The sequence below is a fragment of the Ylistrum balloti genome, unplaced genomic scaffold (genome assembly GCF_031769215.1).
Source record: "Ylistrum balloti isolate Yb309-2 unplaced genomic scaffold, AGI_CSIRO_Ybal_v1 Utg370248, whole genome shotgun sequence".
Taxonomy (NCBI): Eukaryota; Metazoa; Mollusca; class Bivalvia; order Pectinida; family Pectinidae; genus Ylistrum; species Ylistrum balloti.
This window is the reverse complement of record NW_026782199.1, coordinates 1,579,824-1,606,869: the sequence shown is the minus strand read 5'-3', so window position 1 is coordinate 1,606,869 and position 27,046 is coordinate 1,579,824. Positions and strand designations below refer to the sequence as shown.

Below are 27,046 nucleotides of genomic sequence, written 5' to 3'. Positions count from 1 at the left end.
ATTGCCAATGAAATTGAATGATAATATGGATATTTTTATTAATTCATCTTTTATTTGGTTCTGACATTCTTTCCTGGTATGTCAGACACATACCTTATTTATACTGAGACCATGACATTTGTAATCATATTCATCGGTAATATTTTGCAGAGAAAAATCCACATCAAACCACCGACTTGCTAATTATTTCAACATAATTAAATCTCCTACAATTTACTGTAGATGTATAAATTACAGTAAATTTTTGTTTTGTCATCTTAAGGGCATGTTTTAACCTTAGTGTGTTTGATATAAGATAATATTACACTTAAAGTCAAATACCATCCAGTCTCTATTCTACTGTGAAACACTATACCGTTTTACAAAAAAAAATCAACTAAGTTTCTTTCCTTCAAGATGTATTCATGTTTGATTTAAAGATATTGTATATGTATTCCTGAAGAACATACAGAAGTATCTTTTTTGAAGGACATTGACAATTTGTCTTTTTTTCCCCGCAATGACAGAAAAGCTAGAATTTCAACGACAAAAAGGACATAAAACACTCTAACTTTGATTGAAGAATATTTAAAATTTTGTATCTTAGGAACAAGATCCAATTTCAAAAAAGAGTAAGATCACAGAATGAACCAAATACTGAAATACTGGTGTGTAAATCTCTATACCAGCTCCGTCTATTGTTAACCCAACAACAATATAATTGGTCAAAGATTTTTTCAAACATCTTAATCTCTCTATCTATTAAAGGAAAAAATGCTCAGTTTTTAAAGTCTACAATTAGACTGACAATGTAAACCGTTGAAATTCTCAAGATTTAAGTGGACAATTTGGTAATGGGATATGCACCAAAGCTGTGAGCTACGAAAGGCCTCCCATACAGTGAAGGGATTGACCAGTGATAAAGCTCGGTGGAGCTTTAAATGCTCTTGAGAAAAAAAAATTTAAAGATTATAATCATGAAGAAATTATGATTATCATATTAAGTGTAGCGTCTTGTGTGGTTTACTCAGACAAAGCTGGTCTGGTAGTCTGATGTTAAAGAACTAGTTCTAAAAACTGTTGAGATTCTATTCAAATTGTGCTGTGATGTAAATCCTTAACATATAAATCAAACTTTTAACTATACGTAAGGACTCAATTGATTTTATCATATAATTGTTCTGCAATAATCTCCAGAAGTTAGTGCATAACTAAAAAAATACACAGATTAGAGCATAAGAATCGCATTCTCTTCTAATAATTCTTAGTCCTCTTTTCCTAAATAATTGATTTGTATTTTAGATTATGTATAATTTTCAATCTGAAAATATACATTTTACATCTCCAGAAACTTTTACCACAGCATTTTTCACACTTAATCTTTGATAGAATGTCTGTTTTCCTGGGTTTATCACCCAATGAATAGTCAGGGTTATTTTGTGGTAAGTGGTAGCAATCTCACTGAACAACATCAGGGAGGCCATTCACATTTCATTCAGAGAAATTAGGAGTAAGTGTCATGGATGGACACAACCTCATCAGCACAGATCAGTCCACTTTCTAGATCATTTCTTTGGATATTTTATGAAAATCAAAAAGAAATTATTTAAGTTCTTTGGGTAAGTTGACCACACCCTCTAAAATGCATCCCTTTTCCATTCTTTAAGAGAGTGACTGATTCCTCCTCAGGATTTCCCTGAATGTTGTGTTACCCCTTTCCTATAACTGTTGTCCTTATCTTCATCAGTAAGCGAGGGATAGAGCTTTGGAGGTGCTAGCATCAGTACAGACCAATTAACATGGGCCACCAGTGCCTGTCCTATTTAGATCCAAGATTTATGTTTGTTGGCTTGAAGGTTTTTTCCTTACACATTTTATGGCCCCTGCGATTCCCCATGCATTCCTTTCCTACTACACCATTCCTCTAGATCTCTGCAGTGTTATACCTCCTCCCCTTCCCCACTCTCTCACAAAACACTCTGACCTAGATACGTTGTAATACATACTCATTCAAACTACCTATCAAAACCACACACTAAAAAACACTCGCACAGAATCTCTGTATGTTTTACTTTTAAAAAACATGCCCTGAATTAAACAACATTGTGAAAAGGACCAGCAGGAAAAAAAAAGATTCAATGATTATTAAAATGCCATTTTGGGTTTAAAAACTTAAAAAAAGTAAAGCTCCTGAAATATGAATTTTATCCCATAAGAAAGACATTAAGCTTGATATATCTAAAGATGTTTTGTGTGTTTTTTAACATGGACCAGACTTCAAGCCTACTGGGTTTATGAGGTTAATACCAAGCCTCTCAAACTTCATCACAGAATCAAATTATCTCCCTTAACTTAGTGACGCACTACTTAAACATTCATTCGAAGTCATTTACTTATCGAATAAAATGTCCTCCTCGTGTCCGTGAAAAAAGTTATGTTTATCTACATAAACAATTTTAGATTAAGAAAAAAACAAATAAAAAATTTGTAGTACTACAATCTTTTCATGTTTTTTATTTACTTTAGATGGCTGGCAGATAGAGGTCTATGTTTTGTTTATATAGAAAGATTTCATGGTTTAGGGATTTATATCCATTTGAAAAGATGTAGATGTTTCTATATACCATAGCCACTTTCCATCATTCCAAGCTAATACATTGTGACCACTTGTCCTTCCAGGCAGGAGATAAAGATCCTTTGTTGTGATTTTCATCTGCCCTTACTTACACAGAGGACTAAAAGGAGACCCATCCACTGATACAGATACAAACAGTTCCAGGTAAGCATCCTGAATGAACTTAACAAGTGTTAGGCTGTGTGGTTAAGCTAGCTTTAACAACAGTCTATCATATCAAACTTAACCTAAACATTTTTTTTACAGAGATGAAAATTCCTCCAGAAGAAGATATAAAGAAATAAATGTTTTGAGTACTTACCTCCTTTGAATGTTTGTTTGGTGCCAGTGAAGGACAATTTGGATCTGTAGGATCTAAACATGGCTTTTCTTGGTAAGCTGTAGTCACTCCAGCCTGTAAAACATAATGAGTATAATTAGTTATGTATAATTTGAATATGTAAGATCTAAACTTTTCTTGATAAGCCTTAGTCTGTTTGCTGGGTTTATCCTGCAGCCTAATAAACATAATTTACAATATTTCCTTGTACAAAATCATTTAACTCTTCATAAATTTAACTCTTAAAAGTAGAAACACTTCATAACTTTCATTCACCTCATAATCATTGTTAAATGGAACATAACCTATCAAAACTACAGAAGTATTTTCTAATCAAGTTTTTGTAGTACAGACTTAGAAATACTTACTCTTTTCATAACTTCTTCAATAGCATTTATATAAACATCTGGAATTGGACTTCCAATCATACTTATAAACTGTTCTGGGTTCAAGTTTGTCCATTTCATCAATGGAACACCTCTGGAAAAAAGCAAAAGTAAATTGGCAATTAGTATGGTAGAATTACTGTAATATGGAAGCTATGTCCTCTTTCAAAACAGCAATTATCTAATCCTTCATTATCATTTAAAACACATGCATACTGCAATTTTGTAGTTTTCCAAAAATATACATTTTAGTTAGTATTTGATTTCATTATCTATGGTATCTTTTATCTGTATATCATGGACATATGGAGTTGTGTAATTTGAGTACCCACAAACTGAATGAAAATAAACAGCCCACAAAAATTAATTACTTTACAGTGTATATGTTGCAGTTATGGATTTCAATACCATTTAACGTAGGACTGTTTATAGAAGTACTATATCTTGCAATAAGCCCAGAGGATCAATGCAGTTCCTCTTTCTAAATACACAGGGCGGGCTTATTGAAGGACACAGAAATAACACTGGTTGGTATTTCTACTTTGATGTTTGATAATGATGAGATTACTATGACAAAGGCTAGCAACCAAGATACAAATTTTAAACTGGGCTAAAAGTTCATAGACAAAAACACTTATAACAGGATTCTGCCTTCATTTTATCTTAAGTTTCGATACAATTTTTTCTAAAATTACTTCTCATAACAAATCATGATGGACTTTTGTGGGATTTTTTAATTACGAGTTGAACAAGTTATTTAGTAAAAGAAGGCTTACAACAGGTTCCTCTTGTTTATAACAATTTGAATGAAATTATATTGAAATTGAAAAATTTAATTGATTTCTGCCAAAAAAATACACTTCAAACAGATCTGAAGTAATGAACATTTTAAAGGGATAACTATAAACTAGTGAAGTAAACAGGAAACTCACATTCTATAAACACAAGTTTGGGAAAAGCATTGCACATGGCTTGAAATACTGATAAATCTGAAGGGGTTTTGCCTACCTCTGAGTATCAGTCTATATATAAAGTAAAAGATATCACATCCATGATAAAAAAATTCACCTATAAATTTTGAGATTAATAGATGATTTGTCAACTGGTATCAGATAGGTGGAAGATCTTGGTATCTAAACAGTTACAACTGTTTTGAATCTGGTAGATCAGGAATAGCCAATGAAATGAGAGGAATCCACATACAGATACCCATCTCCAACACTAACAGAGAACAAACCCCCACTGCTCAGGAAAGGGGAGACAGAAAAAATTGCCTTCCATTAGCATACATAAGAAGACCTGACCTCCGCTAGACCACCCACATCTACACAATTTACCCTTATCCTAGAGCTCTCATTCTTCACATTTCCAGTTGAAACTCCCAGCTATGTAAACATTAAGTTGGTATCTCTCTGTGTAATGGTTTTATCCTGTGAAGACACCTACCTTACTGCTATAGAGAACAAACTTCTTTTATCAGTGAAATTAAACATTACCGTATGCTTATCTTTATTTTTCTTACATTTACTTTTCTATAGTCTGAGAGCTAACAAGTTCTGTTTTTTGTATTCCAAAGTTTCTTGCAGGTGCTTGATATTAATTGCTTAACCAGTATTTCATTTCAACTTAAAATCAGACTAATGTAATATTAATTCAATCTTCTGAACTAATGAACAAATTCATATGAAGCAATAACAATGCAGATCAACCTAATTGTTTTAGACATCTGTATTAAATATTTTTGGTTTTGGTTATGAAAGTTTACAAAAACAGAAATGCAACCTCATAACACATATAACCAAGTACCAATGTTTCTGCCTTTGAAGATATACATAGTTTCTGACTTTGCACTATTGAAGTGTCATTTATAAGACAGAGGTATAATCTCCTACCGTTCCATCTCCTCAAACCAGTTTTTAGTGAAGCTATGCCCAAACAATGAGCTCAGTTAATGAAGAGGAATTACACACTAGTTTCATTAGAAGTTTGCCCCCAACCCTATTGAAATGGTATGAGAAACACAGCTCCATGCTACGTCTGGTATGTTAGAGGATATGGCCGTCTACTCCCTAGCACACTGTGAACCTGCTTTGAATTGCAGTCACTCATTCATTTACACCCTCTTTGTCAAGGACTCCTGGCTGCCTATAAATTCTAACTGTAACACTCCCTAACTATAATGGCCGCCTGATATTATATGGATCAAAACTTCTTATCCTTCAAGCCTCGCCAAAGAAAAAAATCTTGAATGGTGGTCCTTGGTATAGCGCTTCAGATTTGCAGGCAAGCTAGGGCAGGTTTTATCTATTTTGCATGGAGCACTTGGAGGGAAGGCAAGCATTAAATGAACTTTACACCACTTCTGTTATCATTTATATATACAATCTGGTAGAAATCTGTCAACCCAGCTATACTGACCACCCACAAACTGACCATTAGAATGGTGAGCAGGTGTCCGCCAGGCACTAACTGGACAAGAGCAGATGATTACTCCTCCAGGCCTTGGAGCATGCAAGTACAGTTTTTGACTTTCTAGTTTAACTGATAAGCTTTAAATTCCCCGGGGTAGTTATTGTCAGTCAAATAACCTCAATTACGGAGGCCAAGATAAGCTTATGTTACTACATCTCTTATCTCTCCAGACAAAATTCAGTTTTTATATTTTCTTAAATAAAAAGAGAAATGATGCTTTCTTCCCATTTTGTTTTCTTTTTAACCTACTTTCCAAATGAAAAACTACATGGCACTTTCATAGCCTTCATATATTTCATATAAAATTATCTGAAAATCATCATATCATAAAAAATTATTCTTTGGAAAGAAAATTAACTCTGCTTTTAACCAAATTTTAAACAATACAGTGAGGTTCAAATTAAGAAACATATTCCAGTTTTACCTAAAGAGAATGACAGTACAGTTGCTAAACCTTGATTATACCTAGATTGATGCCATGAAATCATTAGGCAATATCTAAATCAGACCTGGAAATCTATTATCGAAATTTCCTTCATAGCGTTATGTTATGGCAATGATGTTGTTGAATCTGTCATGACTAATTAACAAACTGCACAAATTAATCTCCTTGATTTGTTGTAAATGTATACAAGATAAAACTAATACTCACAACTCTGGATGGAAATCTCGTTCAGGTCCCAAAAGTTTGGAACCATCCCAAAAACAGTCTAATGGGGTCATAATAATACATGGTTCTATATTGCTTAAAATCTGAAATTTAACAAAAAAAAAATCTCATTTAAAACAATAAAAACATTTCTTTAAAAGAAATTTGATATTTTCTTAAATTTCTCTTTGTTGTATTACATATTTTAATTGAGTAAAATGACTAGAAAAAAACTGAGAATTTAGATACTTACTCCATTTAAATACAAGTCCTCAAATTCTGGAAAATCAGCTACAAAACACAAATCTTTAAAATTCCATGATCTGAAAAACAAAGAAAGTTTTGTGACAAATAAAAAACCCTATTGGAAGAAAAATATATCTATGTTTGATGTGAAACCTATCTTTACACTTTTGTATAAAACAAAATTTGAGATTTGAGTCCATATTTACTGTTATAAAATATATTTTATTTCTGAAATCAAGTAATTTTTCATCTCACTCTTTTAATACTTACTGTTCAAACATATCCACTTCAATCTGTGTAACTTTTCGTAATGTTTCTAAATGAAGCTGCATCGATTGCACGTCTAATAAATTACTACCCTTTACTTTAGGAGTCTGTATAATAAGTTCACTAGTAATTCCACTTCCTGTATTTACAGTATTTCGTGTATAATCCAACTCTTCCTCCAAACGACCTCCCTCTGTAAGAAAAAATAACAAAATCCCGTTATACCAACATATCAAAACTCTAGTGAAATCTAACAAAATGCCACATCAAACAATTAAAACAATTACATAAAAAGTGTTTGAATTTTATGATTTAATGTACTAATTTTTGTATCAAGACAGTCTTCACGTTGAATTCCACATCAATAGAATCACTATTATTTTTGTCAAATAAGAAATAATTTGTAAACATCATAGACTGTAATAAAGGGCCTGACTAGAAAGTCCTCACATATATGATTCACAGGACATGTAAACCAACTTTTCTCCATACTTATAAAACCAAAGTTCTTTTTCTGTCAATCTATGACAGAAAATTAAAATGATTACAAAAATGTGTCTTTAAGCACATCAACTTCTTTTTTCAATTAGCCATAAAGATATTGTTCAGCCTTGACAGGAAATTGTCACAGAAGACCTATTTTCTGTATGTCTCTATTTATACAAGGTGTACAAAACCGTCTCAAAGAAAACAGCATGTCATTGCTGAGCTACTATGAAGCTTGGTCATGACCGAAAGCAATTCCCATTTCATAAATAACACCAGACATTCTAGGTGGCATCGCCATCCTTTCATACACCTTGATACTAAATAACACTGACATCTCAAACATAATGCTTATTGAGCCGGTGATTCACCCTAAAAACGTCACCTCCATCGTAAGGAAATTTCAATTAAAGCACATAGACCTCCTTGGATTTAATACAAATTGAAGCTGTTTAAATTCCTAGTTCTTTAATATTTTTTTCCGTTAAATAAATGATAAAAATAAACAGCTTAATAAAATCTTTTTTTAAAACTTCAAATCTCTATTACATATATATGTATATAAACCAGTCTTTGTTGATATTCCATCAGCTTATCTCAACTAACTCAAAAACTAAATGATTTTTTTCATACCCATAAACTATGTTGAAAACTCACATACTTGTAGATATCAATATCACTACCAAACAGTGTATCATGGATGTAAATTTTTCAGTAATGCAGCTGATGTTGGGAATGGTAATGTTTGTATCACAAGGGTAATGAAGCTTTGTGGAGTGGGACCTTCGCTGCCCTCTTGGAGGTAGAACACCACCAAGGCGTATTAAATGTTGTAACACTAGTGTAGTGTGGGATATGGTGGCTACTGTACTTTGTACCACACCATTTCTTCTAATACATTAAGCTAATAAAACATCTGGAGCTTGAATGAATCAATTCTGCTCCGTCACACATTAAACTCCACAGTTTTTTGTCAAAACCTAATGGCAGACAACTACAAGACCAGTGAGAGTAAAGTAAGTTAGACCTACAAATCAAATTGTTTACTTTTGTCCTAGTTACATTTTGTAACACCATACTGAAAGAGGCAACAAGATTTAGCTACTGGATGTTATACTTTAGTTTGTGTAGTGTATATAAACCTCCGCTGCCTCTAGCAAGACCTCAAACTAGCACGTCACAGGTGGGGGAGTCCTTTCTCATTGGTCCACATGATCGGAATAGCAAATAAACCACATCTCTGTGTGTGGCCCTCTCTCTTTGCCTAGCTTCCAGGCACACTATACAATCCACATGCTAGGTACAGTGAGTTGGTCGACCTGTTTCTCTACACTATCATAGTACCTTGTGTGGGGAACACCACTGGCCATGCTTTTTGTGTACTAAGGCAAAGCCATGTCCTAGGCCTGTCCATCAAACCCAAAACCGATCAACCTTGTTTACTTGACTGTCTTACTTTTCCTGTCAGTGTATTTCTTCTCTCCAAAACAAAGTGATATTTGGAGAATTTTTTCTGTACAAATAATGAGGTCATATATGTAATATCTGTTAATTATCACAATGCCTAATGAACATTTTTGGATGATTCTTCTCAGTTTTCCAATTCAACAATTTTTGAATTTTTCCATATTGTTTTTTTTTTAATTATAGTTACAGCTAATAATCTCTGACAGAAATGAAGGATATCTTTATAACTTACAGATATTAACATAACTTTGTTCTCAGAAATTTGTATCAGTTTACTTTCTACTGAATCCATAAAAAATGTACAGAGTGCTAAAGTAGTAACAACACAACTTCAGAGTCCAATATCCATACACCTATGGCCTATGTCAATGACTGGCATCGCAACCCGCACCTACACCCAATGTAGTTTTTAGATAACAATACAGGGTCAAGGGTGAAAGTCGTTAGTGGAATCACCACCTACAACTTCCCGTTTCCTCCAGTACAAACTCTACAACACCATTCAGACTGATTCTTTTAAACGGTTTAAAAACAAGTTTAGCACAGGGACTAATTTCATTCCTTCTTCACATGAGATCTCAGTGACAAGAGGAACCATTTTCCGGAGAAGTGGCAGCCTCCATCAATGTAAATGTTTCGACAAGTTTAAAAGTTCTGTCACAAATTTTCAAATAAATGTTCTGTAGACATGCAATTTTTTTAAACGGAGAGATTGCTTGTTGTGTGGTTAAACTTTCATTCATGAAACAATTCATTAACTTAAAATGTCAAGTACCCATTACCTATGGCATTGGACAACAAAACTCATACATGATGACTATCAACAAAGTTTCAGTATCAGAAACTACAAAAATATGACAATTTCTTTTCCATGAAGGTGAAAAAGGTAAAAATTATAGTTTTCTTAGTATTCGTTGACCTAACTTCTCAGTCAGCCTGTGCATCAATGAACATGAATTACAGAGACCCCTGCTAACACCTCTGTGAAATGAACAGAGTTTGGCTCAACAGCTATTGTAAAGTCCTACAACGGATGAATGAGAGAGCACTTTTATGTCACCTGTCCAGTAGTAAGAGATGTGGAGGGTGGCATATACAGGACCAAGTTTAATTGTGGCCAAACCACATAATGGTACAGAGCACATTCACCACCACACCCAGTAATGGTTGTCTTCTAGCTAATCCACCTGACCACCCGCCACTTGACCTCACAACAGGGTCCAACACAACACCTTAGTTTAAATTGATTCATAAAGAGACTTTAGCCGCAGAATATCCATAACCAAGGAAAGGACAAAAGGAAGTAGTTCAAGTGTCATTTTTTAGTCATTAAGAAGAATTTCAAAAAGTTTTATAATTCCAGCATATGTTTAGAATACAAATAAAAAAAAACCACACACAATAACTTCACAGATACAAACACACCATAGAAACAAATAATGATGGACATAGTTGGAGAATAAAGTTTACAGAATTGACTGGATTGACTCCACCGAGCGAATACCTACAATAAGTCTGTGCCTGATAATAATCTCATCCATGTAAAACAGAGGTGTTTTATTTCTATTCATTTTTCTTTATTCACATACTCTGCAGATTTAATGACAAACTGTTTCAATGCCCCGTAATAAGTCTACCATGCAATGTGTAGGGCCCCTGGGCTTATTACAGGAAAAAAGTAACAAGACATTTCTTTTACATGTACTTCAAAAAGAAGGTTTCTAATGAAGTTTCAGTATCAGTATAATAAATGAACTGGTCTATCACATTTGGTATGAAACTTCTGCTACAGAAATAAGCTGCCTTACTCGGCATAAAAACTTCTGTTATGGAAAAGATATACATGCAAATCAACTCAACTGATCACAAAACCTCTCTTTTGATAATTTTCATCCTCTAAAATTAGTTTTGGAAACATATAAATAGTAACTCCTAATTTGTAAAATATAGTGATCTTCATCCTCTAAAAACAGTTTTGAAAACATGTAAAGACTAACTCCTAATGTGTAAAATCTAATTATCTCCATCCTCAAAAAACAGTTTTGAAAAGTTGTAAAGACTAACTACGTACTAATGTGTAAAATTGAATTATCTCCATCCTCTAAAAAAAGTTTTGAAAACATGTAAAGAGTAACTCCTAATGTGTAAAATCTAATTATCTCCATCCTCTAAAAAAAGTTTTGAAAACATGTAAAGAGTAACTCCTAATGTGTAAAATTTAACAGTCAAACCCTGAAATATCTTGTACTGGTTGAGATTTCTGTTACCTGCTTCAATGCAAAAGTCATAAAAAAGTCAGTTTGAAAGCTGAGAGATATGAACAACCCCAAGCCTTGGCCCAAGTTTAGTTCCTGGGTCGTACTTGATAGGACTGAAGGGATCTATCCTCTACCAAGTCCTTATCTTCCACATGCTGATTCGGAGGCTATAAACCACTCACAACTAGGAAAAGGTGATTCCATTTACAAAACTCATTACCTGATACCATTTTATGATACATGTGGAATATGCTTTGCCAAACAATGAAACCCTTCCTGTGGAATTCAGGTTATATCAAAGCATCCTGACATGTAATATGCTACAATTTATGCCTAACCATGTAAAAGTATTAAGTACTATGGTTTTTAATAGTATTTCTGACATAAAAGAATTATTTTCAAATCAATTACACCAAAATGTGTTTCATCAATTATCTTCATTTCATACTATTCTTGGATATCTATTCTTCAAGAATGGTCAAACTTTGGAAATTATATATATTAAAATTTTGATGGACTCTAAAATTGACGTTTATGAAGACAATGAGAAAGTTTTAAGGTTGTCATCATAATCGTAGTGACATGCAATGAAAAGACATTAATGGTACAAAAATTTGCAATTATACATTTCACAAATGGTAGTTTGTCATAGTCTGGTCATTTCCTCTAACATAAAACTGGGTGAACGCTTGAATAAACATTCCTCAACGTCCTTCAACCTCTTAGTGATCTGATGGAGCTTGCCAAAACCTTGATCAGCAGATCCATACAGCCAGTCAAAACCAAGCAAAACCTAAGAGGCAACAATGTGATTCTGTAGCAAAATATTTTTGCAGAAAAACAAAGCTCTTGATACAGATAACAGAAGTGTGATTGTTCTGTAATGTAACATCGGCTTAGTACTGACACAAAGTCCTTAATAAACATCACATTTTATTGACATATTAAGTCACCTTCACCAAGGTCATTGTTTTCTAAAAACCAAAATCAAAATCAGTTTTACATAGTTGTACATTCCAGAGAACCTTAAAAACCCTAAATTTATCTGACTGACTTGAAACCTGTAAATCTGTTTTGGTTCCCTGCCTGACTACCTCAGTTTTTCCAAGTTTTCCCAATATTAAAAGCTACTGTGCTTTCAAAATTCCGAAGTCCAGAATCCAGTGGGCTTGGAATTCTCTACTGTATGAAATCGTTCTCACTACATCGATAGTATACTACTACCTGCAGTATTTCCACTAAATTTGATAAAATCAGAAGTAGTGTTGGCGAAGCCTGATTCCATAATCACTGTTTTTAGTTTTTATACATTACCAAGCCAACAGTGTCCATAATCAATCTACTAACTGACAGAGGCAGTGAAAAATCAGAAAAAAGACATTTGACTGAAATGTCTGATCGAAAAATGATAAAGAAATTATAGAAATTAAGATGAGGTTTAACCGCTCTTGTAGCAATACCAGACCACATAAAACATTTGTAATACATTTGATTGACAAGACCTGATAAGAAAAACTTAAATTAGGGAAAGATTTGCTCACTCCTAATATCATGCAATGCATTCTGATACTTGAAGAATCTTGAATAGGTGTTTAGGTGACAGGTGGCACAGAGTGGCACTTTGCCAAAAGCCACCAAGTTTTGCACACCCACCTTGATAAGTAATATTGGTATGTTCACCCTATAGGATACCATCAAATACCATCTTCTATCATTAAATCCAAGTTTCTCTTCAATTAAGTCTACTGTAATACTTAGAAGCAATAACTGTATGGTTGTATTTATTCTCTTTTCGAAAAGTCTTATAATGGGTGGATTTTTATGTCTATCTATACAAATTCAGTGTGCCCTTCATCGTTTGACGTTTAATTTATTTTCTGATGTAGATCTCTTGTTATTTAACATCATCCTTTCTTAATGCAATGATTTTTATCATCAAAATTCCAGCTGTAATGAGTTTTGTTATCTTCCTGAACATATATTTATGCAAAATTACACTTGTTTCACCTTTTAAAAACATTAAATATCATACCTGTTTCACACAATGAAATAATATTTCAAACAATATTTAATTTGAACTAGCATTAACGACATTTTGGTGTTTTTTACCATTTCAATTCTAACTTCTTAATTAGACAGCAGAGTATAGTCACAGTGTGAATTTCTCATCAAAGAAAAAATGGATGGATTTCAAATTGAAGCCATGAATTTAATATTTATCAATAAAGACAGTTTCACAAATACCTGAAAACATTAATATAAAAATCTTTGTTGTAATTATTGTATTAATAAAGTACATTAATTCAGCACACTGAATGTATCAATTCGGAAGTACACAAAATATGGTAATATCTTTAACCACAGATTTTCTAAATTCCGTCAAATCCAAAATTGTACAGATTATTTTTCCTAATAATAAAATACATTAATTTTTCTCACTAACAGGTTGTGTTCAATTCATCCAGCCCGATTTGTGCCTTAGTTGAGAAGGAAGATAAATCACAGCATATGCATTACATTTCTTGAAACATTGTTTGTAAACAACATATATTTTTCTATCTTCTATTTCCATTACCTTGTAAAACACTTATCTGAGAAAGAAATGGCAAAGTCATCCTATTTTTAACCTTGTGTGAAAGTTTGCTGTATAATGAGTTTAAAACTTCCAACCTTTTCATTGTTGATGTTGGAGGGAGAATCTCCCATTCACCACTATAAAACACACAGGCAAATGAAATAAATATACTAGGGCACTATCTTTCATGAAACTTGTGGCTTGACAGTGAGCAAGTACAGCCATACATCAACTAAAACAAATTTCTGACATTCGAGTCATAATCTTTCTCATCAAAAACTCTATAACATGGTACAAAGCATTTTACCTAAGCCAGCCTTAATGTTAGGGCTGCAATCTAGGTGGTCTGAGGTGTGTGGATGTCAACCCCCATACAGATACACATCAACTTTATACTGAAAGGTTTCAACATTAAATCTATCCTCCCTACATAACACTGTGGGACCTTCCGAAACACTAAAACATAACCAAGATAGACCTATACAAGAGGGGAAGTGGCATTTAAACGACCCAATAATCCTGGCGCTATGTAAACATCTCATTATAAATATCGAGAGATGTGTGTGTGGTGCTGATGTTCTATAGCAATATTATAATTTGGACAATATTATTAATAACCCAGCCCTCTGAAATACTTGTCTGAATCATTTATCCATTGACTAAAGCACCTTGTCTCCTCCTGATGTTTCAACCCCTACTACTTAAATTAATTGAGACAGGGAAGGCAAACTAAAGACAAATTGAGAGAGACATGACCATAAGGTAGGATTTTAACAGCATTATCTAGTAAATTATGTGACTTTTTATGTGAATTTATATCAGAATACAATGTATTTGAGTCTTTAAAAATCAAAGCAATTATAAAGATTCTTTGATAATGTTACATCAAAGAAGAGTTAATATATATTGACTTATATATATCATTTAAATGTGACACAGGATGATAGTAGCTTGATATTGTCTAAGCTTAGAGGTGAGTTAGAATGCCTGATACCCATATTTATTATCCTAGTTCAAATCAATATTCAAAGAGAATCAAAATAGTTGCAGTTTGCTGACTCGCAAGGGAGACAACTCTAATTAATCACTAAATCTTTTGACTAGTGTGCATAACTGACCAGACAGGAATGTGTCTAGGCCTGACTTATATCCAGTGCTGGATTATAGGCCAGCTCCACCATGCTTGACCAACACTGTCACCAGGTCAACCCATTAGACTACAGTGAATGTCAAAGACAATGGACATCTCCAGTTGGTTGACGTAGGTGAATTTTCCTGACCATGCAGCTGTTTTACCTCAAGTAGATTGGACCTACATGAAGCTTACTGAGAAGGCCATGTCCATTCATCATACGTGTGTAGAGTAAGGACACCCAACCTACAGCACATTAATGTAAATAAGCTATTGTCCTACTCACCTGAGACAAGTAATTCATCTCCTGTCATTCTATACTGTATTGTGTATCATTTTGTGTAGGTTTTATGACTACTTAGGATTTTTAATCAACACACTGATCATTTATTTCAGATTCCATTATGATCTTTTTGTATTTCATACTTATAAGCATTAACACCATATTTACTTATCAATATATATACCTGAGGGGAAACTGAAGTGCTCACAATGTTTAGTTCATCAGCTTGAATAGACAACAAGTAGTAACACAACAAGTTGCTAATTAATTCTGGACTCAAAGTGGAAGATTTTCTTGCAAATTGCTATATCTAGGTAGTTTCAAAAACATAGCATTCCACTTCTTGTCTGAAGCAATGCCAGTTTTTTTACTTGGAATTATTTTCCCTTAGAAAAATGGCTTTTTACTGTTTCTGTGTTTGTAACATTGTCAAAATGTTGGAAAGGGTGGAAAGTCATCTACTAGACCCATGACAATGTATCTGTCCCCATGGTTCAGAAGTAATTATACAAATATATTGAATCATCCATTTATCCTTGTACATGCATTACAACTTTGTATGTTTATCAATACTAAATTAGGGTACACAAAATAGCCATCTCTTTTGAGGCGAGTTGTAAGAATGATGATAACCTTTCCTCTCAGATGTGCCATGTGTGTTAAGAATTAAGACATTAATATTTGCATGGTATATTCTGTTCCTAGATGTGCATTTGGTAACAATTTATGGTATGCATTTTTAGGGTATTTTTAAGTAAGACAATGGTATACATATCTAAGACTTCAGATGCTATGATCTTCAGAACATGGAGACATTATCTTGTACCTCCGAGGTTTGCTTATTGGCATGACAACGGTAAACTTATCATATACTTTGATGTGATGATGGTAACGTATCTTGTACCAAAAGTTCAGAGGCGTGTTTACTTGAATGATGATGGTAACCTTATCCATGAAATGTGCTCTCTGTCTCAGAGGTCTAGCCATATGTGCCTGTTTGTGTGTGGTTTCATATCCCAAGTTTTAACTCAAGGTGCATGATGTTATGCATTTGAATTCATTAAGCAGGAGAAACAGGCCCCATCGTCTAAACACACTCCAAACAAACTAAAAACTCATTTCCTCAGCATAGAAACCTATTTTTTAAGTACAGAAGCCTTATATCTTGATGGTTTATGCAAAAAGTTAGCAGTTAAAAACTAGCTACATAGCTTTGAGCTTTAAATCCTAGGTATTTATTAAAATGGAAATAAAAGCACTAACGAGGTGCATATGTTTACGGTGAAGACTGCATTTTACATAGAGATGAGGAATACATCACTGTGTGTACATAACCACAGCCAGTCTCAGCAAGTGTTACGGCAGTAAATTATCACTAAATAGCAAGTCTCTCTCATAATGCTAATATATATTGTAGGTACATATCAGTGAGGTAGAGTCAATAAGATAAACATGCTAAATGCTTTTGTAGGTAAATATAGAATATTCATTAATTGTTATTGCCTGGTGTATCCTAATTTATACATGTTTGTGTGTTTCTTTTAAAAATAAAATGGATGATGACACAAAAACTATGAGATGCATAAAAGAAATCCGTAAATCATATTTCTTTACTTATGTTTAGGTTACATAAATTATACAATGAATTCATATTTGAGGCCGTAATATGGCATATAATTATGTCTTATTACAGTAGAAACTGTCTTGGAATAAAAGGCACACATACCACTGAAACCATGAAATTTTATAAAAATTTAGACTTAAATACTGTAGATTTGTTTAACAATGTAAAGAATAACTGGAGAAATTTTGATATATGGCTCATTTTCATTAAAATAATAAAAACAATATGAACTCTAAATTGTTTAATGTGTTAAACTATGTTAAAATGATTTAGAACCAACAAATTACTTCTTACTCAAATACAATAAAGAAAATACTGACATGTCAACAGAATCTTCATTCAAACTCAAATTCACTAAAACAAGGATAAAATCTGAACAAAAAAATTTATATGAAAACTCTGGAAAAAGTACATTAAAATCAGACCAGGTGTTCCAGAAGAGTGAGAGATTTCTGCTTCATCGACACCACCCGCCATGTAAATCTTGGTCAATCTAAGTGAATAATGTCACATTCCCAAATAAGAACAAGGTAAACAACAACAACACCATCCGACATACTGACCAGCCTCAGAGTAAAGAGGTGGGCTTAATCCAGGTAAATAATAATTGTTTTGTATTTTACCTGTACTGTTCAGGTAAGCTTTCCACCAGATTTTATTCCAGAATGAATACAGATTTTACTGTAATATACTTATCTTTAGATGTAACTTGTTAGGTTAAGTCTCATCCAATGAATTTTCAATACAGTACAAACCATAACCTATTTTTTCAGCCAAAAATGGTATGAATTTCTAAGTAGCTAAAAGTATGCTACTTTTTCTAAAAATTTGAAATCTATCAAGATAACTAAGATATTCTAAACAACATTCACAAAGTATTTAATTCATTGGTATCAATCATGAAATATTTTGCATAAAAAGCAATTTGACGTCATCTTTATGTACTTCTTTAGATACATACCATATTTTTTCTGGCAATATATGTCAACGTCTGTCAATAACCCCACCCATATTTGTATATCTTTCACTTTTTTGTAGAATAACAAATACTTTTCTATTGTCTGGCAATAAACCCATCCCCTCACAGCTTCAGAAATTGTTTGTCGGCCCTTTGTCTTTTTTCATGGGATAAATACACAATGTGTCTTGATTATTAGATATTTTGTATATTTGGATAAAACTTATACAATGGAAACTCATTCATAGCATACTCTAATGTGTTTTACCCATGTCACAAAACACTCCATTTTATAACTGAACTAGAAAACCGAGTAAGTAATCAACTTTCAGTGACTTGTTTACCCCCTATGTGCTCTACAATAACGAAAAATTCCTTCTGAAGAAAACATGATCATAAAAACTAGTACCACACATTATCAACAAGGGTAGGGTGAAGATATAGGAGGAAGGACGAGTACATATATCACTAAAGCAATTTTTTATACTTTTCCTTATAAGTATAGTCTTATTCATAGTTTCTGAACTTAAAACCTCCATCTGGATCTACCTGATAGCTGGATAGTGGTCAGCTGCTGACCTGGGTACATAATGACCGAACCCCCCCTGATTTCAATACATGACCAGTGAACCATACAGATCCCATCCTTGGTAGTGTAAGGATATAAACTTATACAAAAACCCTAGGACACCTCATATCGAAGGTAGAAGACCGACTCTATTCATTCTCCACATTCCAACATAAGAAGGCTTGACATAAAAAAGGCCCGAGCCACTTCTTCTCTCTCCCCTGTGTACATTAACACTACAGCCGAGACCAGCTCCATTATACTGACAATAAAACCCACTGCAATCCTTCCACACAACTTCTACACAAGAAATTTATATGCTGTGAAAATCACAGTTATTTTACTGCCTCAACAAAATTGAACCTGGATGCATCTGTTTTCAAAGAGAACAGTTTTAAATGCGAAATTTAGGAAAGAAAATTTTGGGAGGATGTGCTCCTTGTACTAATATTGCATAGCCCAAAAATCAACACTGTAGACTGGATTTTGTAAAACAATGACGTTTTTTTTTCCAATTTAACTTCAGTTGAAATGTTTAATACGGATAAGATAGGCAAAACAAGACAATCCTTGTCTTCTGCATATTCTTCTTTAAACGATTAGAAGCAAATCATGCTGAAGATCAGGTATAAAAGATAAAGAATCGGCTAGATTAAAATCTACATGTTTACTTTAACAGAAAATAAAAGAGGAATTAACAGAGCTAAATAAATATGTAACATTTATATTCTAAACATCTTTGTTATAACTTCTTTTGAAATTTGAAAAAGTATAGTCATAAAAAGCTGAAAAAGACTGTCCTAAGGGTTTTTTTAAAGTGATAATTGTCAATCTGATTAAGTTTCAAACTCCTTCATTCATTAGTAACTCTAGCCATTAAAAATATGTAAAACTCCAAGCCCGTCTAGAAGTTCCCAGCATGTGTGGTCCCTTTACAAAAGCTGTCATTGTTGAATACCATGACCTGTAGCGATTGCTTTATCAATACAGCGATATAGCTGGAGCCAGTGTTCAGTCATAGCTCTGACTTTGACAATACACTGATCAGCGTCTATCACACACATGTCCACAGTCAGTTCTGTTCAATTATGCATAATAACCTTTTCAAAAAAAGTTTGTAGGTACATACAGAGATTGTACTTTGGTTGACAAGTTGTTCATGACAAAATGCTATTACTTTTTTTATTGTAGTTGTGAAACCTGCATAAAAAGACCACCCTTGCTGTTAAATTCTTTTCCTACCTGTACAAAAAGACCTCCTTAGACTTACTAACAGATTTTACCCTCCCTGCTTAAAAAGACCACACTATATCAAATTGCCATTGTACCTGTATAAATACACTTGATTATAAATACAACTTGTTTAGATCATTATTCTGATCACTGGCATGTTGAACTTTTCTTTAATGACAGTTTGCATATAACCACATTTTATCTCGGTCCTTCAACTGATAGTGACCCTGTCAACTGTGCCTCTCATTTACAATCATAATCAGAGATATATAGACGTTGACCAGAATTTCTGAGGCTGGTTGTCTGTTTCATTACTATATTGATGGAGAATTGTTTTAATATTATTGTTTTAATATCATCAAGAACCTGCCCGCAGTGGTCAAAATTTTTCAAGTCTATGCTGTTTTCAAGATCACAAAGTATTAAGTTAAACTATCTATTCATGAGTCTCAAGATTCATTAAAATTGAAAAAAAAAAAAAAAATCAGGTAAAAACTATTTCAGGTCAATCAAATGTCAAAATTTCAAAAATAAAATTTGCACATTAAAGGTTCATCTTTTCCTTTAGCTATTTCATTCTATTCTAAACCTCTAATCTGAATATTTTTTCAACTGTTCAGCACTTAAATATACAATCAAAAGTTTTGTTTACTTCATTCTCGACTTATTCTCAATTTATATGTGCAATAACCTAGTTTTAAAATACATATTTGTGTCAGTAAATGTTTGAATTTGAATCTAAAACACTTTGAATAAATTTACAACCCGATACACACGGCTTGAGTAAAACGATGTATTTACTCTTGCACTTTGGTTACCTTACAGGTTCCACAACATCTAACTCCTATTTTATAGGGTTACTGCATCTCCAGGCATAATAAAAACAAAATAAATATTTTAACAAAAATACCAGATGGTGTATATGTTATAAACTTTACATTCAAGAAACTGGGAGCATATGGGTATTTTATCTTGGATAACCTATCTCCAAGTTCTACACAAAACATTTCCCCAGCCTTTTCCCGTTTTTACGACCATCCTAGGAATCCTATGAATCAGTTCTGCATATAAAGGTGTGCGAATAAGGTGAGTTCACTATCCAGTAGTTAAAACAGTCCTCAGCATCTGCTGTATCATACACCTTTTAGTACCTGAGTTTTCTTGAGTAAAAAGAATGATTTTCACACAAAGGGGTTCACACAACTCAACCTTTCATGAAGGTGGATTGAGAAAAAAACATCCAACGGCGAACATAACACCAGAAGCTTAAAATGATATGTCAAATGCTAGTACATTCAGTGCAACCAGTCTGCATAAGATCTCATTTCAAATTCTTACAGCTCTATATCAGTAATTATTCCTTCCTTAAAATTAAAACACACAAAACACATTATAAAGGAACTGGATTTTTTTTCACAGTATATGAGCAAAATTCTCTTTCATTTACCAAGGTGAAATTCAACATGCCAATTATATTTTTTATAATCTATGCTATCTTTACCAAATCAATATTAGTAATCTAGAGACTATCTAATGCATAACACTGTACAGCCTTTTAACATAGTCAGCTGTGCAATTAAATATTTATCAAATGTTGGTTTCACCTGAGGGTTTGGTGCAAAGTTGAATTAATTTTGCATGTAATTCTAAATTTATTCACAATTGTGCTGGCCATGTGTTTATGTGAAAAAATCTTCTTCTGGCAAGGTAGAAGAAGAAAAAAATATGTAAAAATAGACAGATGTTTTAAGAATTTGAATTTAATTAAAACAATTTTTAAAAGTGTCAGATCTTATAAATTATTGTGCATGTATCTACTTAACATACATGTTTCTTATATATATTTGTGAAACTATTAAATCATCATATACATACTGTTATAATGTATTACATTGTTTATAAACTTTGTAATTGCAATTCCTAAATAAATTAAATAACAATGTATTTAAATATGTACGTCCATGTACATATTTTCATCTACAATGAATTGTACTTAACTCTTTTTCCCCACCAAATACTGGTTTTCTTCCCATATCTCCAACTTCCCCACTCAGTGGTCTGTTATAAATTCAATTGTGACTGGTACAAATGCTTTCAAGAAGCCGACGGTCAGGTAATGGGGCAGCCATATTTGATCCTCAATTCTTTACATTAATACTTTCCTTTTTAGCTATATACTCGTGTTTCATACAGTTCCTTTAGAAATAAACGTTGTAAAATTTAATTATCTAACATTTCAAACCTAGCAATCCCATTCATTCGACACACTACATAGCCTTTCTCCCCTCGACCTGAATTCGCTTGCATATCGGAACACGTAATCTCGTTAACCGTAGCGAAGAACAGTTATACATATATACTGGTTTCTCGGCTCGAGGGAGAATTTTGTTGTTTTGCAGTCAAACCTTCCACTTCAGAACACCGTATACATGTCATAAAAGTCTGTTAAAACCAAACCGCCAGTTTCTACCTCAAACTAGAACTCGACCGGTAGTCGACGCTATAATATATAGACTCGCCTACCATCTAAATATTTAGTTTATCGATCAGATTAAGGCTGACTAAACCTCAGAGTACAAAGGGCGCTAAATTCGACTTTCATTTGTCGACAATATTTTATTTAAACGAAGTTTCAACGAAACATACCATCGGGGAAGCAGTATTTGGTGAAATAATGAGCCACTGAACATTGCTTCCAAAAATAAACCCGGGACCACACACCGCCAATATTTCGTTTCTGGGTCACAAGATGGCGGACGCCTGATGATCAAATGGCACTTCAAAACATAGGGAGGGTTTTGTTACCCGATAAATAAGAAAATTCAGAAATGTATATTTAAAGGCTTACCTTCGACCCATAACTCCTCGATGTTAGTTTCTACTTTAGCCGTTTTCAAGCCAACACAACACAATGAGAGTAGCAATAATCCCACGAAAAGAACTTTTCCACAATGTAAGTCAATGAAACTGCCGATGGCAAACAAGTAATTCTGTAAGTGACATCGTAGCCACAAAGCACTTTTGTTGCCGTCTGCTTTTCCCTGTTAAATAAAACAAAAAACGACTTAATATTTACTTCGTGATCAAAACAACAAGAATATGTATAAAGAACACTAAGTTTATTATATATATATATACATGTACTGGCGTACCGGTTGTATGTAAATGGATTGTTTTTCCCGGGGCGACAGATGAGGAACGTGTCTGTAATTCTTAGGGACAAAACTGGGCAAGTTTTATCAATGAAATGTCTTTGCAAACGTGCACTTGTTGATATTCAGTGAAATATCATCAATCATCCCTCGGGTGAATGGTTCGACACAATGCTCAGATTTGGCGTGTCAGCCGACACACGGGATTGGGGCCAGGTTAAATATTCAATGTATTGTTGATCTTTTTGGGACTTGGGAGGTTTCTTTCAAAAATATCAAAACACTTTGTAAACATCTTAGACCAGATTTGCCTCCGTTGGGGGTACAGAGGCAGTATTGGGCTCTAGAAGGGTGACCCCTGAATATTTACCTCGTAGTTGATGTATATATATAGAGAGGCCCCGAAATTTGCATGGGGAGCGCGGAGCGATTCAATGTTTACAACAATTCTTCATCAAATCTTACCTTTTTAACTTGTCTATAAGCCTCTTCAGCATTTACCCAACTAGTCCTTGTAAACAATTCATCCTCAAGTTCTTTGTTGTTTCCCTTTCTCCGAACCGTCATCGTGGCTCCCTGTAACGATGGGGCAAAATAGATCACATTGGAGTACAGTCGAGGTCTAACGCTCTATCCCACGTGGTTAAACGTACAAATATAACAATTTCCAACAGGATCCGTAACACCATTATACATGTTTAACATGTTACATTCAAAATGCTTAATTAGTCCACATCTCCATTCTGAATTCGACATAGATTCAAGTATAAATCGTATCCCAACACATGAACCACTCATCCGATCTCTCGTCTTTTCCTAATGTTCTGGCTGTAACAGTTCAGTATTTGCATTGCGGCTCCGCCTCCAGGTCATGATTGACACGATAAGATCACCCATATCTTCACGCCGATTGGCTGAATTTAAATGGGACTGCTCAAATAACAGCAGCCCGACATTTGTTGCTTAGCAACTGGTTTGCCACAGAGAGAGGACCACCCAAGAAGTTGGAACCTCCACCACGGCAAATAAACAACATTCTTTGTATATGTCGTCGTGTACATAATTGTGGCCCGGTCTAGCTATTCGAGATGTCACAAGCTGATGCCATTGTCCCACCAAGAAAGTCTTACAGTTTTATGAAGTAAAAAGTTTTAATTCACTATCACACTAATCTTTAAGCAGAAAAATATATTAATTGCTACCCTATTTCGTTCTTTCCTAAAAAGCCGATAACAAACATTTATATTAATTTGATGTTGCATTTTATCTAAGTGCTACATGTATTTCCCTCCGAATATGAAAAATATAGCTTTCAGTGTGCATTAATTTGATAATACTCGGCAGACAATATGGAGTCTCCGTGTGCGGTCCCGCCGTATCGTAGTATTCATAGTGCACGGGAAAGCCCTGTTAGCTTGTAATGTGTATTGCAGTAGGACCTATCAAACCTCCCGCGGTAAAGTGATGTGATTTATGGATAAAGTATGAACGAACACAGAGCATCTGATTTCTTCATCACATGATGCATATTCCGTTCGGGAGATTTTCTCACAATTAAATTTTAAACAGTTCAAGAATCAGCAACAGCAGGTCTGTTTCTGTGCAAAGCTAACCATTCAACGTATCAATTCGAACAGATCCAGGTACATTTGTGATATATCTGTAATAAGTTTACTTATATGCACCAGGTTTTACCTGTCAAACTTCTGAATTGATCATTAGGAAACCACAATATATGATTGACTGAAGACTGTTTATAAATTATATGGTATTACAATACCACCTCTTGTCAAGGTTTAAAGACATTGACTTTTTAAAGAGAGAGACATGCGTTTACAGTTTTTAAAAAGGGACAAGATTAAATATGAAATAATTTATTTTAGACAATTTTATTTTAATTGATCCTATCACTCTCCCTATATTTATATGTCATGTTTACCGCATATAAGCCCACCCGGTAGGCAAGAATGCTTACATGTACTTGACCGGAGAGCGAAGGGTTGGTTCAACAGTTTCTTTATAATTTCGCCTTCCTGTATTCTAGATCAGATTAAAGCAGCGTTTCTTGCCAGCCCGACTCTACCGGCTTGATCTCATTATATTTGATTGAATAAAAAAAACAGCAAGATAAAAGTGAGGACTTGGTCTTGTGTAGATTATAATAATTTTGACAGTCGATCGAATCACAGAAACCGCGAAGAAAAACCAAGCCCAGACAAATGTTTAAAAATCATATTCATAAAAAATAGTAACTTCATTTAAGAAAAAAATTGTTTGCAAGACGGATTTGAGTAATTTTTTAGTTAGGATTTAAGCAAACTAACTAGAAAAAACACTAAGTGATTTAAAAATGCTTGTCATAAAAAGCAAATTTGAACAAAATGTATACGGACTACTTTTAATTACACATTTGTAGATCTCCCTAAGTGAGACAACTTGTGTGGAATATCTTTGCTGAAAATTTAATTCAATATATCTCCCGAGACAATAAAGGTCGATAACAAAACTGACCTATTACAGGTTTGAGATTTCATCAAACTCAATAAAAAATTTAATAAATTGTTTATATTATATTGAAATGGTTTACATCGATATTGTTTTAAATGTAATCTCTTGCCCCAGGCAGGTCTACTGGATACACTCATCAATGGTTCGCTTTAGACGACGGTATGGTATGACATTTCAGTGTCTTTTGTCATTAGTTTTTGTATGAATAAGCCACAGTTGTTGTGGAAGCCTTAAAAACACACACAAAAAGCAACAAAAAGAAGAGAAAAGAACGAAAAATGAAAACACACATACAAAAAATAGACGTAAATAGGCAACGAAATATGAAGTCACTAACATTTTCATAGCACACCATCAAAACGAGATCGAGTAAATCTTCAAAATTACGTAAAACAATCACAACTTAATGTTGCTGTTTTAAATTTCTGAGATGAACAAGTACAATTCTTGTTATTGTTCTGATAACCGTGAGAGAAATGGCTTAAATAGACGCACGTGATTAGAACAATATCTGTCATTGAAATTGACAGCGACACTTGGAATTACGACGTTAATGCGAATCCTGTCTCAACGTCATTCCTGTAGGGGTTTAAGGACGTTCTCCGTAACAACGGAAACAATTTACACGACTGAGGACATACGGCACTTTAACACGCCAGATAAAAACAACTACCATTTTCTTAATTTCAATCCGATACCCAAAGCTGCCCATCACCGTACGATTGTACCTGATAGAATACTGAAGCACTTTTGGTTTTTCTATTTTGTTTTTTAACTGCGTTTAATGGCATGTTATTGCTTCAAAACCAATGATGAAAGATCTTTTACTAGGGTCATTGAAATGTAAAAACAAAGAAATATAATTTGTATTGCTCTTCAAAGCCAACGATATCGCAATATGACGTCAAACAATGCACCCAATGAGGGATGATTTGCAAGTTATGGACAGTCAAGTTATACATCCAATTTTTTCTATAGGCTAACGTGTGTGTTCCTGCAATATTTCAGCACATATATTGAGAATCCGTCCATCGAATATTTGGATCTGACCGGTGGGTATTGTGTGTTGACATAACAATAGTAGTAATTATTTCATATTCCCAAATTAATAACATGATTCAATCATATTGCTATTTTTGTTGGGTCGTTAGTCATTCAATTGATTGACAATTAAGTTAAAAAAGATGTTAATCTTTAACACTAACGCGGAAAAAAACCCAGAAGCATTTAACTATTTAAATAGTTTTTAGAAAACAATGGCCATTGTTACAGATATGTTACAAATATAAAATCTAAATTTTATCATTATTGCCGTGTGGTAAAAACATATTTAATTGTCGTTTCAGTGAGATCATTGTGACAGCATACATTAGCATAGAGAAGTGACAGCAAAACATAACTTTGCCTTTAAAATTAAGTAGTTATTATGTGACTACAAAAAAGTATTCATTTAACGTCTGGATTATATTAATGTGGAGTAACAAACCAACAGGACAAATCGATGTTTAGATTGTAATGATTGCTGCAAATTTGTACCAAATCCTTTATTTGGAGTTACAACCATCAAGATAAAATCCTACTTTGATATTTGGAACAAAAACCCCATTTGTTCTGAGTTACAAATGTCATCGTTTGCTTCTTATAATCAGTACACGTCTTAAACAGAATCAATCCTCCAAATATTATCAGCACTTTGCCACGACCATACAACTGTAAAAGGTGCCTCAAAATTCGATAAATAATGAAAATATAATGTGAAAGCTTATGGCAATCTGAAAGAAAAGGGACAGAAAACGGGAAATAATAAGTTTCCCTCAACAGAAAACTTTCCAAAAACAAAGAAAACACC

The 27,046-nt window shown here is 33.6% G+C and overlaps 1 protein-coding gene across 1 annotated transcript in view; it reads right to left on the bottom strand.

The window, feature by feature from the left end:
- Nucleotides 1-23,461, bottom strand: part of LOC132552453 (protein patched homolog 1-like) — a 50,697-nt gene extending 27,236 nt beyond the window's left edge. The window contains exons 1-7 of the mRNA XM_060216620.1: nucleotides 23,155-23,461; nucleotides 22,386-22,578; nucleotides 6,957-7,146; nucleotides 6,694-6,763; nucleotides 6,444-6,544; nucleotides 3,302-3,413; nucleotides 2,916-3,008 (exon numbers count right to left, since the gene is read on the bottom strand). Of these exons, the coding sequence (XP_060072603.1) occupies nucleotides 2,916-3,008; nucleotides 3,302-3,413; nucleotides 6,444-6,544; nucleotides 6,694-6,763; nucleotides 6,957-7,146; nucleotides 22,386-22,578; nucleotides 23,155-23,256 (861 nt within the window). The 5' untranslated portion in view covers nucleotides 23,257-23,461. The remainder of the gene's footprint in view (nucleotides 1-2,915; nucleotides 3,009-3,301; nucleotides 3,414-6,443; nucleotides 6,545-6,693; nucleotides 6,764-6,956; nucleotides 7,147-22,385; nucleotides 22,579-23,154) is intronic.
- Between the last annotated feature and the right edge of the window lie 3,585 nt (nucleotides 23,462-27,046).